This window comes from Meleagris gallopavo, chromosome 1 (genome assembly GCF_905368555.1).
Source record: "Meleagris gallopavo chromosome 1, MGAL_WU_HG_1.1, whole genome shotgun sequence".
In the NCBI taxonomy this organism is placed as follows: Eukaryota; Metazoa; Chordata; class Aves; order Galliformes; family Phasianidae; genus Meleagris; species Meleagris gallopavo.
Window position 1 is genome coordinate 76,807,433 of NC_139404.1, and position 15,542 is coordinate 76,822,974.

General features: G+C 38.2%; 1 protein-coding gene across 4 annotated transcripts in view; it reads right to left on the reverse strand.

Moving 5' to 3' along the window:
• Positions 1 to 15,542, reverse strand: part of LOC104909217 (ephrin type-B receptor 5) — a 72,167-nt gene that overhangs the window by 14,576 nt on the left and 42,049 nt on the right. For all 4 annotated transcript variants that reach the window (XM_010717465.4, XM_085236026.1, XM_085236010.1 and 1 more), the window contains 4 exons: positions 14,151 to 14,306; positions 9,086 to 9,424; positions 1,200 to 1,324; positions 77 to 239 (listed from right to left, as the gene is read on the reverse strand). In XM_010717465.4, coding sequence (XP_010715767.2) covers positions 77 to 239; positions 1,200 to 1,324; positions 9,086 to 9,424; positions 14,151 to 14,306 — 783 coding nt within the window. The remainder of the gene's footprint in view (positions 1 to 76; positions 240 to 1,199; positions 1,325 to 9,085; positions 9,425 to 14,150; positions 14,307 to 15,542) is intronic.

The window sequence follows — 15,542 nt, forward strand, 5'->3', positions numbered from 1 at the left end:
ATAAGCTAATTAAAAGAGTGACACACAAATAAAAGATGGGGATGTGCAGATGTGAATACAGAATGGTAGCACTTACCTCCCATTAAAGTCTGGAAATACATCTTTCCACTGTATGGACCATAACCTACTGCTGTTCTAGCTCGTACTTGGAAGACATAGATCTTGCCTGGACTCAGATTTAATATAGTGGCCATGTTAGTTTCACTAGTCAAAGTAAATGAATTATCTTCATCTTCTGCCTGTGAATGTCAGTGACCAAAAAAAAAAAAAAAAAAAAAAAAGTGAGACTTTTGCCAATATGGCTGGCTCTTCATATCAAGGAATAATAGTTTCCATGTGGGTGTAATATTTTTTGAATTTGTTACAGAGCCTCCCAACATCAATGCTGATTCTCATGGCTACTTTTCATTCCATTATGTCCAGGTTCCCGACAAAGCTCTCAGTGGCCCTTGTGAATCTTTTCCAACTCAGGATATTCTGTGACTCATGTGATTCTCATTGGAGAATTCTGAGTGAGAATATACCCAAGAAGCTAACAGGCAGGTTGTTACAAACAGCAGGCCCCTTTGCTGCTAGAAGAAACAGTAGCCCTACAGAATTCTGCACATATTTAAGTAAGAGAGAATGGCAACTTGTCTGAACAGCCCTATGGACCTCTTCCCCTCAAGATTAGGAGTTGTGAAAGAAGTGAATGGAGAATGACTTTGTATGTGTCACCCTGTCATTTCAGCACATAAACATGTAACTGGGATCTGCCAGCTAGTAAATGAAAGAGAGCATTCTTTTTGCCAGAATTTCTTAGAGGTGTCCATCCAGGCAACAGGATAGTTGCAGTGAGTCCATTTCCAATACAGACATTTGGAAACTTGAGCTTCTTCCACTGTTTCCTGTATCAGATGATGCTAAATTTATTCAGTTATTTCACTCACCGCTTTTTACCTTAGCTACAAACATCTTTTCCCTTTTTAACATCATCTCTAGATGGTTCCAAGCTGGGAAATGCAGATGGACAGATGTTAGATGAAGCATATATTACAAACTTTGGTGCTTACTACAGTTTGATCTTCCTTCATAATTGTATCATTTTTCTCAGCCTCATCCAACCTGATCCAAGGGTGAATCTTCCAGACAGAAGACTTCCCCATTTTCTTCTGCATAATAGCTATACAGCAATCTGCACTGCATCACTCTCTTCTCACCTTGTCAAAGTACCGTAGCTGGTAATCCAGGATAACCCCATTGGGCTGGTCTGGTTGAGGCCAAGACAGTGTGATGCTACTGGTAGCACGACTCACCTGATGTATCATAGGGATTGAGGAGGGCACTGGAATAAAAGAGAGAAGGAGTGATTGCAAAGTGAAAAGTTTAACAAGGTCCTATTGAATATTTGTTATGAAAAATTAAAAGGTTAGGTCACTCCCTCCCTTAATTTCCCTTTTTACTTTGTAAAATAACCAGAAGAAAACCAAGTATAATTTTACTCTACTGGGAGTAGAGATATAGTCACTGAAAATTGGGACAGACAATGAAGAAACCCACATCTAACTGATCGTGCACAGGAGTTCTGAAAATATATATATATATATACTGTAGCTAGAATTATTCTGGGCTTCAAACTTTAAATTTTTACATGCAAAATGAAAGTATACTGACAGAGTGTACTTCCTTGCTCTAGGGTCATGCTTGGACATACAATATGATAAGAGCAAAAGGAGAGCACACTACTCTCTAAAGCTTCTTCCCTACAACATAATTCTTTGCCTGGGGAAAAACAAAACAAAACCAAAACAAAATACTAACTATGGGCTCCCAAAATAACAGAGTTCTCTCACTTCCACATCACTGTTGCAAACTAGAAGACTGACACTGGAGGATACAGATGAGTTAAGGAACAGACTTTGAAGTTTTCCTCTATTCAGTGGTCCCAGATCAGTTGCAGATCATAGAGAATGAAAGCATCTCATTTTCATAGCCTCATCTGCAGCCTATTGTTCAGATTAGCTCCTAAATCTCAGACCAACCCTTAACAAGACTGTAATCCAGATAACAAAACAACTGTTGTATTTAAGACTCCCAGTATCCCTGTGGTCCAGTTTGAATGGAATTCTGACCAGCACTCTGAGTTCAGATTTTGATGTTCAAGTTTCTCTCTTATTTAAGGTCAACATATTAAACACAGCCAGAGAGCTTTCCCACATTTCAAGTAAAAGAGTTTTCTAGATTTCTCCTTTGAAACACCTCATATAAATGCAAAGGTGATATGAAACATGAATGGATCAGTGTAAAATAAGTACGCATTTACTGTCAGAAGCTTGCTAACAAAGTTCTTTTCCCAGTGTTAGCAAATTAGGGAATACAAAGTTCAAAGTTTCCTATCGTAAGAAAACACCTATGCTACCTTGCCTCTTGTGCCACCAAAGCGCTAAAAGCATGTTTTCCTTTGTATGCATTCTGATCTTCAACAATCTGTGTAACAGAATACTGGTTTCAAAGCTTCTTTCACGTATACAGTGAAGCACTTTGTAGCTTCACTAACTATTCACTGAATGCAAACAGCGTATTGTGAGATATGAGGCCTGCATATTTTAAGAAAGTTTGTAAATAGACTGTTTTTTATATTTCTTAAAATATTTATAAAATAGCAAATTCTTGCACAAGTATCACATGTAACACCTAATGAAACGTGTTAAGTAGTCTAACCGCTAGGTGAATACAGCACTTAGATTCTATTTTTTGTTGGATGTTGGCTGCAATTTTTCTACATATAAGGATAATATTTTTCCTGCTAGCACACAATGGTGGATTGAATTTAGAGTACCATGAAAATGTTACATTCTCTGAGTTACTAGTTTTTGACAGGTTTCTGCTCTTTTATAATTCTGATGTCCTTGATAGTAGTATCTGGTCAGATCAGCAACACGAGTCTGCAAGCCTAAAATTGTATCTAAATAAGTGGATTGGGCAAAGAAAGAATGTGAAGGAAAGGGGGACACCTCTTCCTTGGTTCTGCTTCTCCAGGAAAGGGGGACACCTTTTCTTTGGTTCTGCTTCTCCAGAGTTACTCAAGAGGAACATACTGATTCAAAACCCCTTTGTGGGAAAAAAAAAAAAAAACAACAAACATCTATGTTCACTAGATTTAGGAAGTGGACAAAAAGTAGATCTCATCTTGGATCAATATACCTTGCTACCAACTAATCTTCATGAATAGACTGAGGAGTCACACAACCCAAGTTTTTTTTACAAGATGTACTAGGATCCCACAGTATTTCCTTTTCTATCAGCCTAAGATGCCACACAGCTGGGCTTGCAATTGCCAAGAAAGAGAACAAGACCTTGGGAGAACTGAAACATTTGATGAGCAGCAAGTGGGAATTCTGCAAAGATCAAAGAATACTGATCATCATCATCACTTATTCTTTAGCTTCATGTGTATGCAATTCACCAATAAAGAGTTAATGAAACATATCATTTAGTAGAGGGTTGTTAGAGTTAGGATACTATGGTTAGACTGCGGTTGGACTTGATGATCCTTGAGGTCCCTTCCAACCTGAGTAATTCTATGATTCTATGATTCACTTTTTTATCAAGTTACACTGAAGACACAACGATAAAAGGTTTTAAGAAGAGATTCTTTATCTATCACTACCACTACAGAGTATGCTCAAATACTACCTGCCTGTAGGCCGGATACACAAACCTTTTTGGGAAACAGAAATCAGGATGTCTTTATTTCCTAGGAGAGACTGTATCACTGAGGAAGATTCACAAAACTTAGTTATTGCATTAAAAAATCCAGACATAAGGTCAGAGGTATGCAGTTATTATAGAAATAATAAAAATAAAAACAATCTCAATTTTCTAAGACTTGTAGAATAAAAACCAGTTCATATCAAGAGATCTCCAAGCAGTTCAGGGATTCTACCACTGGAGCGCATTTTGTGTTGTTTGATTCTTGCTTAGTGATGGGTGTGTATCTGGGGCTAAACCCAGCCACTTTGCACGATATACCTGCTGGCAGGATGGCATGGGACAGGGTAGGGGCTGCAGGACAGGTTCAGCCAGGCCTCATGAGGCCTGTGGGCCATGGGTTGGACATGACTGTCCAATCTCATCAATTCTGTGATACTGTGCAGTCAATTGAATCACTCAGTTCTACTGTTTATACCTCCATGGATCACCACAGGAGTTCAGATCACTGATTCACAGGTGATTCAAATTAAATCCCATCAAGACCTGTGATTCTTTTCTAGTTATTATGTCTTTTCTTCGCCTTTCCTGTCACTTCAGAGGCTTCTAGAAGCTTCTTTAGGCAACCACTCTTTTTAATTTTGTTTTGACCACTAGGTTTCACATTTTGATCACCCTCACCTATGCCTTTTTCAAGCTCACATTCTCACATTCTCATACTTCTACTTCTTTACCTCTTCAGGTATTTTGGTCTTAAACCCTAGCTTTCTTTGTCACACCATCCACATATCTGTCTGACTACCACACGGAAATCACTTTCTTCCATCTTTAACAGCTTCTCTTCCTTTTGGCAATGCCCTACATCTTTTCCATAGGCTTTAGTTGAGTTCTGACCCTTATTTTTTTTTTTAGGAAATCCTGTAAAAGTATCTTGGGCTGTATTCTGACATAAATTTGTCCTGTAATTGCTATGTATGATAAGTGCTTTTCAAAGGCAAATTTGTTATTTTCTCTATTCTTACTTCTATTATTACTACTTTTTGTGAATGGGTTCCACTTACGCCTAATATACAATGAATTTTCCCTTGGATCACAAGGTGATGGGTGACATTTGGATGTTCTATTTTTTTCAGAAAGCTTCTGTCTTTATTGAAAGAGTTGTTGAAATCTGAAATATGAAAGGAGCAAATTCATCCTCCGCTTATGCTGCAGAAGCAGCGCATGTTAGAGAGAAGAAACTGAAACAATTTCTTCCTCTGGAGTGACCAGAACAATTTTTCAGATCCCACCACACCTGAGCAGATCCACTGGAGACAACAAAGTTGACATATGTTGCTAAGGGAAAAGTTAAACTTCAAGAGTACTTTTGATGTTGCTATACGAGAAGAAAACTTGTTAAATTCTTAGGGATCTCTGCTGAGTGACTGGAGTTGGCAATTAAAGTGATAAGTAAGCAGCTTGTTACTTTGGAAATTAGTGTAATTTATTCGATGGATGATGAAAAATCAGCTCACATTCCATCTGCTTTAGCTGCTCGTTTCAGCCTGGCAAAACACAGTAATATATATTTTTTGTCTATGGGACACTTCCATTTCTTTTTGAAAGAGCAAACATCTTCAAGAAAATTTTCCTGACTGACTCATTCATTTGCCTTTTTAAACTCAGATCATACTTGGAATTTAAGACTTTCTTCCTTTCCACTTGAAAATCTTTTATCAAGTCCTTTGAAATTTCCTGGTATTACCCATAACTATCATTGTTTTCACCCGACCTCCTACACAAGCCTTCAGCCTCTCCAGCTTTTATTTCTGCATTTCTGTGCTTCTTTGATATTGCCAGGTTTCACTGCTCTTAACCAGCTGATGCATAAGGCTGCTAGATATCTTTCCACAGGTACAAAGCAATCTGGTCACATTACCTTTGTCCTCTGTTAGCTAACACAATATCTGGATTCAGCAAAAAAATTCTTCTTGCTTTTAAAACTCTGCAGGGACTTGCTCCAAAATTTGCATCTCTTCTGTCTTTTTCTCTACTGACTAGGAATGCAACAAGTTTCAGAATGAGTAAGTTCTGACTTATAACTCAAGCAACCGATATTATTTCATGCCTCAGTGGAAGGTAGGAAAAAGAAATAATGGATAGGCAGTTTACAGCTGTGCACAGAGAGTTTTTTCAGTGCCCCTAAAATGAAAGCCTGACTTCTGCCCTGAGGCATGAGAAGAAACACTGTTAAAATAATCACTAAAATTTTAATCAGATTATTATTTTTTTTCCAATAATATAGTGATTGGTTTTTAAGTTCTGTGTTCACTCTGTGCCAGGCTCTCTCCTGTCTGAAGAAGAATAATCATGTTAACATTAAATAGTAACCTTTCTTCATGCAATTCAAGCTATCTGGAATGGCCTCCTAACATCCTTCTACATATCCCAATACTTCTTTAGCTATTCACCCTTATCACTTCAGATCCAAGCTGAAAGCAATTCCCTTTTCTCTTGTCTCTCCTCTGGGACAGTTCTTCCTCCTGGTGCTTTGCCTCAGTGTCAGATAATGCCTCATTTTATATCACATTATTACCATCCAAAAAGGTTTCAAATGTTTTTTGCTGTAAGAGATTAATTCTTATTAAAAAAGTTACGTCTAATATTAAAGAAAGTTTCTCTATGCTAGTCCTTCTTATTCTATCTCTAAAAACAGTCACTGAAGGGTAAGAATATCATAATCATGCTATCATTTAAAATGTGATTGTGTAAATAAAGGATCCTACCATACTTTGAATTAGGGTTATCAGACTGTAAGGGATAAGTACACCCTTAGATGAACAGTGTTTTGGAGACAAAGATGAAGAGCAAATGGGGGGGGAAGGAGAAAAAAAAGTAGAACTGTGCCACGACAGAATACCACTTATGACATCTTTAATAAAGAGTCAGTGTGGGGAGGAGTATTTTTTGCATCAAGGAAGTCAGAAAACTCTAATGCATGAATAAGCAGAATATTCAGAAGCTATCAGTACTGAAGGGTATTTCTTTTGTCACTTTTAATTCAATGGAAACCAAATTTATGATATGTCCGTTCATTCAGACAGCTCATCTTTCTCCAATTTAGATTTTTCTGCTCTTCATGTTTTCCTGTCCCCTCCTTATTTTTTTAAGAACGGAACAATCTGAAATATCCATCTTTGCCATATAATAATAATTATTAAAATAACAATAACTATAGTAAGCTAAACTAATGTGTGGCATTTGCTAAAAGTAGGAAGTTGCTTGGGTTGTATGTGTGTTCCCTTCCTTTTGAAGGCACAGAAGAAGCTGAAATCAAAAGACGTGATTTAACCAACTTTATATCCTGCATCACTTTTTTCTTTTTGAGCTTTACTGATTTTTTTTTACCCCAGTGGTTCCTGCAACTACAGTGTGAAATCCAATTGGTTTTATTTTAGTTTAACGCTTACACATCTCTAAATGTTTACAGACATTTTATGTTGCTCAGTTTAAATTGTTCCCCCTCATTCTCTTTCTTATCATATTACTCCTCTCCATACCTTCTCAACCAAGCTGTGTACAGTTCCTCTCCATTCCTGCTTATACATGCTTATAAAGAACAATACATGCCCAATCAATCTCTTATTGCTAACACTTAGCAGAATTGTATGCACGCTCTCTCCAGCTGCTTCTGTAATTAAGTCCTTGTGTAGGATATTCACAGAAATACAGAATTCACTGTTCTTTCTTCTTTCAGATATGCAACTTCTCTATACATCAACTTGACTTCCTCTTCAACACTTTCACCTCTTTTTTTTTTTCTTCTCTGACTGCCCACACAAATCATTTATATTTTAGTGATTATCATGAAGTATAATTAGTTCCTAGTCATCTCTCTAGTTTAGATCCTAGCTACAAGGATCACAACAGCTTTGTGAAAAATGTAAGATATTTTAAAAGTTCTATCATGGTAAAAGGCAAAAAAAGTCTGTTCCTTACTAACAAGAGAGTAACATTCCAAAATCATTTATCAAAACAAGGATAAAAAGGTAAGAGCAAAGTACCAGTAAAAACAAGATGCATAAATAATGGAGTGCAGCAATTAGCAATGGTGACTCTGCTTCTGGATGTTTTGTCAAAATTCAGTTTAACGCTTCCCCAAGAACAGTAAAAACTGTGATTTTCATATTCATTATATGTAGGTGATTAGTAAATGTAATTCTGTACATTCTTTCTGTTATGACCTGTTATACTGTTATACAGTGCCTATCGGTACTCTTTATATTTACATAACATCTTTCTCTATTTTCTACCTTCTTACTTTATTAAGCAATAAGGCAAAAGGTGAATAGATCTGACAAAACACTCAATACTATTTGTTAAAGTGCATCCAGATAGGAACTGAAATGAGGGGATTGGAAGTTGATGTACTGGAACAATAAAGGGCGGAAAAACAGTAACTTTGAAATTAAAATTGAAGAGGTGAAAAATTCTAGTTATGTATATGAATGTACATCATTGAAGTATAAGAAGATAAGGGATTGAACACTTCTACGAGGACAGGCTGAGAGCTGTGGCTGTTCAGCATGGAGAGTAGACAGCTCTGAGGTGATAGCAGCCTTTCAATATTTAAAGAGGACCTACAGGAAAGAAGGGGACAGGCTCTTTATCAGGGTGTCTGGTGACATAACAAGGGAAAATGGTCTCAAACTCAAAGAGGATAGATTTAGGTTGGATATGAGGAAAAAATCTTTTACAGTGAGTGTAGTGAGGCAATGGAACACATTGCCTGAAGATGTGGCTGATGCCCATCCCTGGAGACATTCAAGGTGAGGCTGGATCAAGCTCTGGGCAACTTGTTTTAGCTGTGTATGTCCCTGTTCACTGCAGGGGAGTTGAACTAGATGACATCTAAACATCTATCCTAACACTAACAATTCTATGATAAAATGGAATTTTATTTTAGAATGGATTCTATGATAAAAATAGGAAATAGACAAAGTGAATGAAAAAAAAAAAAAAGAAATGCTTTCTGAGAGCTGCTGTGGGAAGCTGATGCTCACAAAATTCTTATCAAACCCTAGCAGCAGACAAAGCAAAATGCTTTGTCTGACCCATGGAGCTACATTTCCCACTGCTATATACTCCAGGGCAGTTTGTCCTCAACATCTACTCACCATGTACAAGAACATCAACTAATAAACTTTTTTTTGTTTGCTTGTTTTTGTTTTTTCAAAAGGGGAAGAAAAAAAAAGCCATTCAAGAGATATCAGGAAATAGAAAGACAGAGGTGAAATCAAGCAATTGATAGAGCAAGATAAAAAAGGGCGAAAAAAAAAGCTTCAGCTCCATTGAAGCAAATCAAATGAGAGACAGACATAGAAATTTTGTGACTCAGATGCAGGAGGCTTCTCACCTGACTGGCTGGTGCTAACGTTGATGGTAGCATACTGGGGTGCTTCTGAACTCAACTCAGTCACCAAATTGACAGCCTGGATCTCAAAAGTGTACTGCACACGGGCCAATAGGTTGGAGACTTGAACACGACTTTCTGTCAGGCCCACTTGGCGTGGTTCAAATTGTACATTGTCCCCACAGCGCATACATGTCCCTGCTGACCTTGTTGGGCATTCTTTGCAGATGACATTGAAGAAAACATCCTTGCGGCCACCCAAGTCCTTGGGGAGGCGCCAGGTCAGGAGCACGCTGGATCCAACAATTTCGTAGCTGAGGTCACGGGGAGCAGAGGGAATGCCTAGAAGACAGTATGAAAGACAAAAATTTTACGAAAGAATGGGAAAGAGGCTGGGGAAGGAATAAGACAGTAAAGTAGGGAAAAAAATTGGAAGATTAAAAATTAAGATGCTTTTTCTTCTCATTCTTACTCTTTTCTAGATGTTTCTCTGGATAAGATTAAGAAAAATGTGCTCTTTGCTGTATCAGACATACATTTATATACAAAGGGAGTAACTACATGATCATATTTTAGGGATACAAAATTGACTGGAAAGGTACTTGTATCAAGGGTATGACTTATATTTTTCCCCAAAAGAACATCCAGTGTTTAGCAAAGTTTTGAACCTTTGAAATGCTAAATTTTATACAAGCTTAGTGAAGACTTGTCTCCACCGAGACCTCTAGATCTCTCCTTTGGCACCTAATACCTCTGAATTCTCTCACATTTTAGTTTGCCTGCTCCATATATTGCAACAGCTGAACAGCACTTGCCCTACAATTATTCCTGCTGCAGCAGGATGGCATTCTGACAGCATTAAAAACAGCCCATTCTTTGCCTCCACCATGTTGTAGTTTTTCATCTGGGACGGAATTGTTTTTTTTCAGTGCCTGGCCTGATATGATGCCATGCTTTGGTTCTAGGAGAAAAAAAAAATGTTGAAAATATACCAATGTTTATAGTTGCCTATTAAGCAGTGTTGTACCAAGCCAAGACCATTCACAGCAAAGGGCCAAAGGAGCTGGGAGGGAACAGAATTAGGACAGCTCCTGAACACCTGCAATACATTGACAACACTGGGACATACAAACACTGGGACACACATTTAGCAAAAGCTACTTGGCTAATCAACATTCAGGGATCTGCCAGTTGAGCTAGTCCTGCCCAATCAAACCTCCTACATACTGCAGAAGGGGATAAAATGCCAGTGATGCACATATCTACACGTTTTCCATGTGGGGCAAGACAGCCTGGGTTATTCTTGCCTTGGGCAAAGGCAAGCCTATTCATGAGATTGCTTTTGTTCAAGGACCTGGGTACACATTGTGGGTAATGTGGAAGGATGGGAATGTCCATTGTGTACCTAAAGGTGATTTGATGCTGGGTGAGAACAGCCAATAATTTAATTTGTATGATGTTAAATTACTACATAATGCTGCATGCCATTTTATTACGGCTATTATAAGAATTTTTAACAGTAGTACAAAAAGAATTTCCCAGGTTAAAGAACAAAAAAACTTCAGTGGAACCAGAATTAGTTTCTGGATGCAGGAATTCAACACTGTGAATCATCCTTCCCACACTGAGGACTGTTATAACAGATGAAGCCCAAAGTTATGAACTACAATGAATACCATAGACAATTTACATTAAAGGCCCATAGACAATAGGATTTGTTAGGATGTGTAGAAGTTGTGACACCTGAGCATGATGTAAATGTTATGGGATAAAGGGTGGATATTATCTTAGTTTCATCTGAGATGAAATTGTTTTCTTCAGTGTCTGGTATGCTATATTTTGTTTATAGGAGAAAAACAATGTAGATTAACATGCTGAAGATTATAGCTGCCTGCTAAAAATGGTGTACAGAGCCAGGGCCATTCTCAGTGAAGGGCCCAACGAACTGGGAGGGAGCAGAATTAAGACGGCTGACTTAAAGTGGCCAGAGATATATTCTATACCATATGACATCAAGCCGAATGAGTTTTGAAGAGGGTGGAAGTTCATCTAGCTTTCTTCCCCTGTTTGGGGATAGCTGGGCATTGGATGTGGGGTGCTGAGCAATTGCTCGTGCATCACACGTTACATACATACATGCATATTATATATTTGTATATATATTTTTTTATATGTCATAATTATTTTTCTTTTCCTTTTCTCTGTCTTAGAAAATAGCTTTATCTCAACCCACAAGTTCTACTTTGCTTTTCTCAATTCTCTTTCCTATCCCACTGGGAAGTAGGGGGAGTGAGTGAATGACTGTGTCGTGCTCAGCCATCTGCTGGGTTCAAGTACAACACACCACTTGTCCTGTTAGAGGCAGTAAAGTGAAGGTATAAAATGTAGAGAATGAGAAAACAGCGTGGGGATAAGAATGGGACAAGACACTGAAAGCTAGACAAAGCTGTCAGAAAAGTAAAGATAAGAAGCAGAGTTGCACTGCTAAATCTGGACATGGAGACAGGAAAGGCAGGGACAGAGTGGCTGAGCTCAGTAACAGGGAGGGGTAAGGGAAAAAAGAATTACAGAACACATCCTTCCAGAAGGCTTGAACAAAACCCAAGAATTCTCATTCTCACTATTCTTCTATTATCTACCTATAGGTTTCATAGATACTTGCTGATAGTCTTTTGTCTATTTGCTCTTGATTAATTTAAAGGATTGTATTATTTATTATAACAGCATGGATGAGGTTTCTGTGGGGAATCTCTCAATCTACAGTCTTGTTCAGTGCTGGAGCATTTGAACATACTCTGTAGATACATGTATCTAGAGGATTCACTTCCAGTGTTACGAACAAAATAAAAATGCCGAAAAATTGCATGCAGAAGACTGGTTAAAACATATTAGAGGTAAGATGAAGGATCAGAATGTCAAGAAATATAAGAACTAAATTCGATTTTGTTAACTTTGCCACTTTGTATCTGTAATGTATTTGTATTGTACTTGTTTTATGATATAGTATTCAATAGTATAATCACGTACTAGTTTTCCTTGAGGATTCTTATTGCAGCCAATGCAAAGGGTAGACAATTGCTCAGGAAATAAATCTCTGTGAAGTAAAAATTGCTTGATGTTGTTGCTGATAGCGTCTGTGCAGTATATATAGCAAGAGATTACAGAAAAACAAAACAAAACACATTTCCTAATTTCTGAGTGTTTAACTTCATAGCCATAGAGAAACTGTAAGTTGCTCTGGGACACGAATTACTTCCATCACTGCCACAAAATTCATGAGTGATTCTTGATGTGTTATTTAAACTAGACTGTTGAGGACTCATCACCAACTCGAATTCCTTTTCTGGAGTTAATTACTTTCTTGATCTATTAACGTTCATAACTATAGAATTAAAGAATGTCTTAGGGTGAAGCTTAGCAATCATCAAGCTCCAACCCCCCTGCCATGGGGAAGGTTGCCAGCCACTAGATAAGTCTGCCCAGGGCCCCATCCAGTCTGGCTTTGAACGCCCCCAGGGATAAAACATCCACAACTTTTCTGGGCAACCTGTCCCAGTGGTTCACCATCCTCAGAGTAAAGAATTTTTTCCTAACATCTAACATAAATTTCCTCTCTTTTAGTTTAAAGCCATTCCCCTGTGTTTTATCACTATTAGACCATGTACAAAATCGCTCCCCTTCTTGCTCATACTCTCTCTTCAAGTACTGGAAGGCTGCAATGAAGTCTCCCTCGAGCCTTCTCCAAACTAAACAAGTCCAACTCTCTTACCTTTCTTCATAGCAGAGGTCATCCAGCCCTTTGATCATCCTCATGGCCCCTTCTATGGACCCTTTCCAGTGGTTCCAGATCCTTCTTATGCTGAGTGCCCCATACCTGGATGCAGTACTCCAGATGGGGCCTTACAAGGACATAGTAGAGGAGTACAATCTCTCTCAGCTGGCCACACCTTTTTTGATGCAGCTCAGAATACTGTTGGTCTTCTGGGCTGCAAGTGCACAGTGCTGGCATGTCCAGCTTTTTGTCTATCAGAACCACCAAGTCTTTCTCTGTGGAGCTGCTCTTAAGGAGTTCCTCTCTCAGTCTGTAAACATATCTGGGATTGCCCTGACTCAAATGTAAGGAGTTGTCAAACCTCATTAGGTTCTCATGGATCTACTTTTCAAGCCTGTCCAGATTGCTTTGGATAGCATGCCTTCCTTCTGTGGTGTCAACTACACCAGTTAGCTTAGTGTCACCTGCAAACTTGCTAAGGGTGCACTCAATTCCATCATCTGTGTCACTGCTAAAGATGTTAAAGAGTACCAATCCCATGACAGACCACTGGGGGACACCACACATCACCAGCCTCCACCTGGACACGGAGTTGTTGAGAACAACTCTCTGGCTATGACCATCTGACTGATTTTTAATCCAATGAATAGTCCAGCCTTCAAATCTATGTCTTCCAACTCAGAGATAAGGATGTGATCTGGGATGATGTCAAAGGCCTTGAGCAAGTCCAGGTAGACATCATCAGTTGCCCTTCCTTTGTCAATAACTGTGAAAATTTATAACCAATAGATAGCTCAGTGAGAAAATTGATCATTTCCATAAATATAATTTGAATTCCACACGGTAAAGATGGCCACTTTCAGTTATAACAGAAAGAAAATATTGGTTAATTCTTTTAATGTACTATGTTTATCCTGTGTATGAAATGAGCATAGCATGTAATGAGGAATTAGCATATTATTCTCTCATCATCTTATGCATACTTGCAACAGACTTATTTAATGTTGCATGAGTCATTTCAAATCTGGCATATCTTCATTCTAAGTATCTGATATTGCAGCATCCCAATATTCTAAACACATAGTTTCTCTGGTGTACCAACTTTGTAAATAGCATGTAGGAACACTTCTACCTGCTTGTCTACAGTCACCAAGAGAAGGAAGCCCAGGGACATTTTGGACTGTTTCAGTTGGTTATGAGAAGTGGTGAATTGGAACTTCCGTGAATCATTCAGACATGTTATCTCTCATTAACTGCCCTTCTTCCTATTTTCAAATAATCCTTTCAAATACTTACCAGTGCAGGGAGCATCAGAATTGTCAGAAGCAGATCGGTAGTAGTGATTCTGACACACACATTCAATGGAACCTGGCAGTGGAGCGTGGCTGTGGGCAGGGCAGAGAAGGCAAGGGTCATCTCCCACGGATGCTTTAAAGAAACCAATGGGACAGGCTAAGGAGGGGAAAATAAGACAGGAAAGAACAGGAAACTCATTAATTCAGATTCCAGAAACAATGCAATCTTATTTATATTTAACTTGTGCTGCCGGTGTTGAGAAAACTTGTTACTAGCTATGGCAGTTTTCACTGTTTTATGGCAGTACAGAAAATATCAGCTCTGAACTTGAGCGTTGTTTAAGTTGCAATTTTAACACAGTTTATTTTTTTCAGTAAAATAGATACTTAAATTAATTCATCAGCAGATGAAAGAGAATCAGTCCAGGAATAGCTTTGGCCATCAGATATAACTGTCTTCTCTTTACTCACCTAAAGAGCATTAGCACTGGGGAAGCCAAAGAGTGTAGTCATGTGATCTGTTTGGAAATAGCCATTAACAATGCACATCTACTTTCTCTCAGCTGGCACAGCAGAAAAAATTGCTTTTTTAAAAAGCTGTCTTAGACAGTTTTATTGCTTAAAGTAATGTAAGCTACCATGGCTGATTTTGCATCAAATTGAAGCCAGAACTCAGAAAGGCAATCCTAACTGTTTTTCTGCAGTTCCGGAAACTTCCCAGGCATAGATAGAAGCCTCTTAAGTTGGTCAAGTCCAATCTGCAAATTTATAGGAACATGCCTATGGAAAAGGCTGAAACAGGGATGGAAATCCATTGCACAAGAAAGAAAATGAAAAATATAATAAGTTATTATGAATATGGGATTATAACACATTCTAGGGTCAGCAAAGATGCTGTACTGAATTACCTACCAGAAAGTACTTGGATCTTGTGCTGAAATATTAGGACACAACTTTTATAATTTTAATGCAAGTTTTATGCATGCTTTTAGAACTGCTTTTATATATAAATAGACACAGAATTTTTAAATGTTACCACCTAATTAGCTGTGGTGAAAGTTCATTCATGGACTGACATTCGTTTAGTTAGTTTCACAATAAAGAACATTTCTAGGGAAGGAGAAGCTTTCATATAGACGCCAAATGTGTTTTTGATTTCAGAAGAGAGATGGGAATGCTGCTTTCTACATTCAAGAGAAAAACTGTCCAAGTGATTACCATAAGCAGAAGAATCCAAAAGACTGAGAATAGCAAAAATGTTATATATCAAAGAGAACTGCCTAAGAGAAGAACGTTGTGTGCAACTGTTAATATGAAGTTAGGACATCTAATGAGTGTTCTGAAATGGACCACCACACCAGAAACTGAAGAATTAACTCACCTGGTAATTACT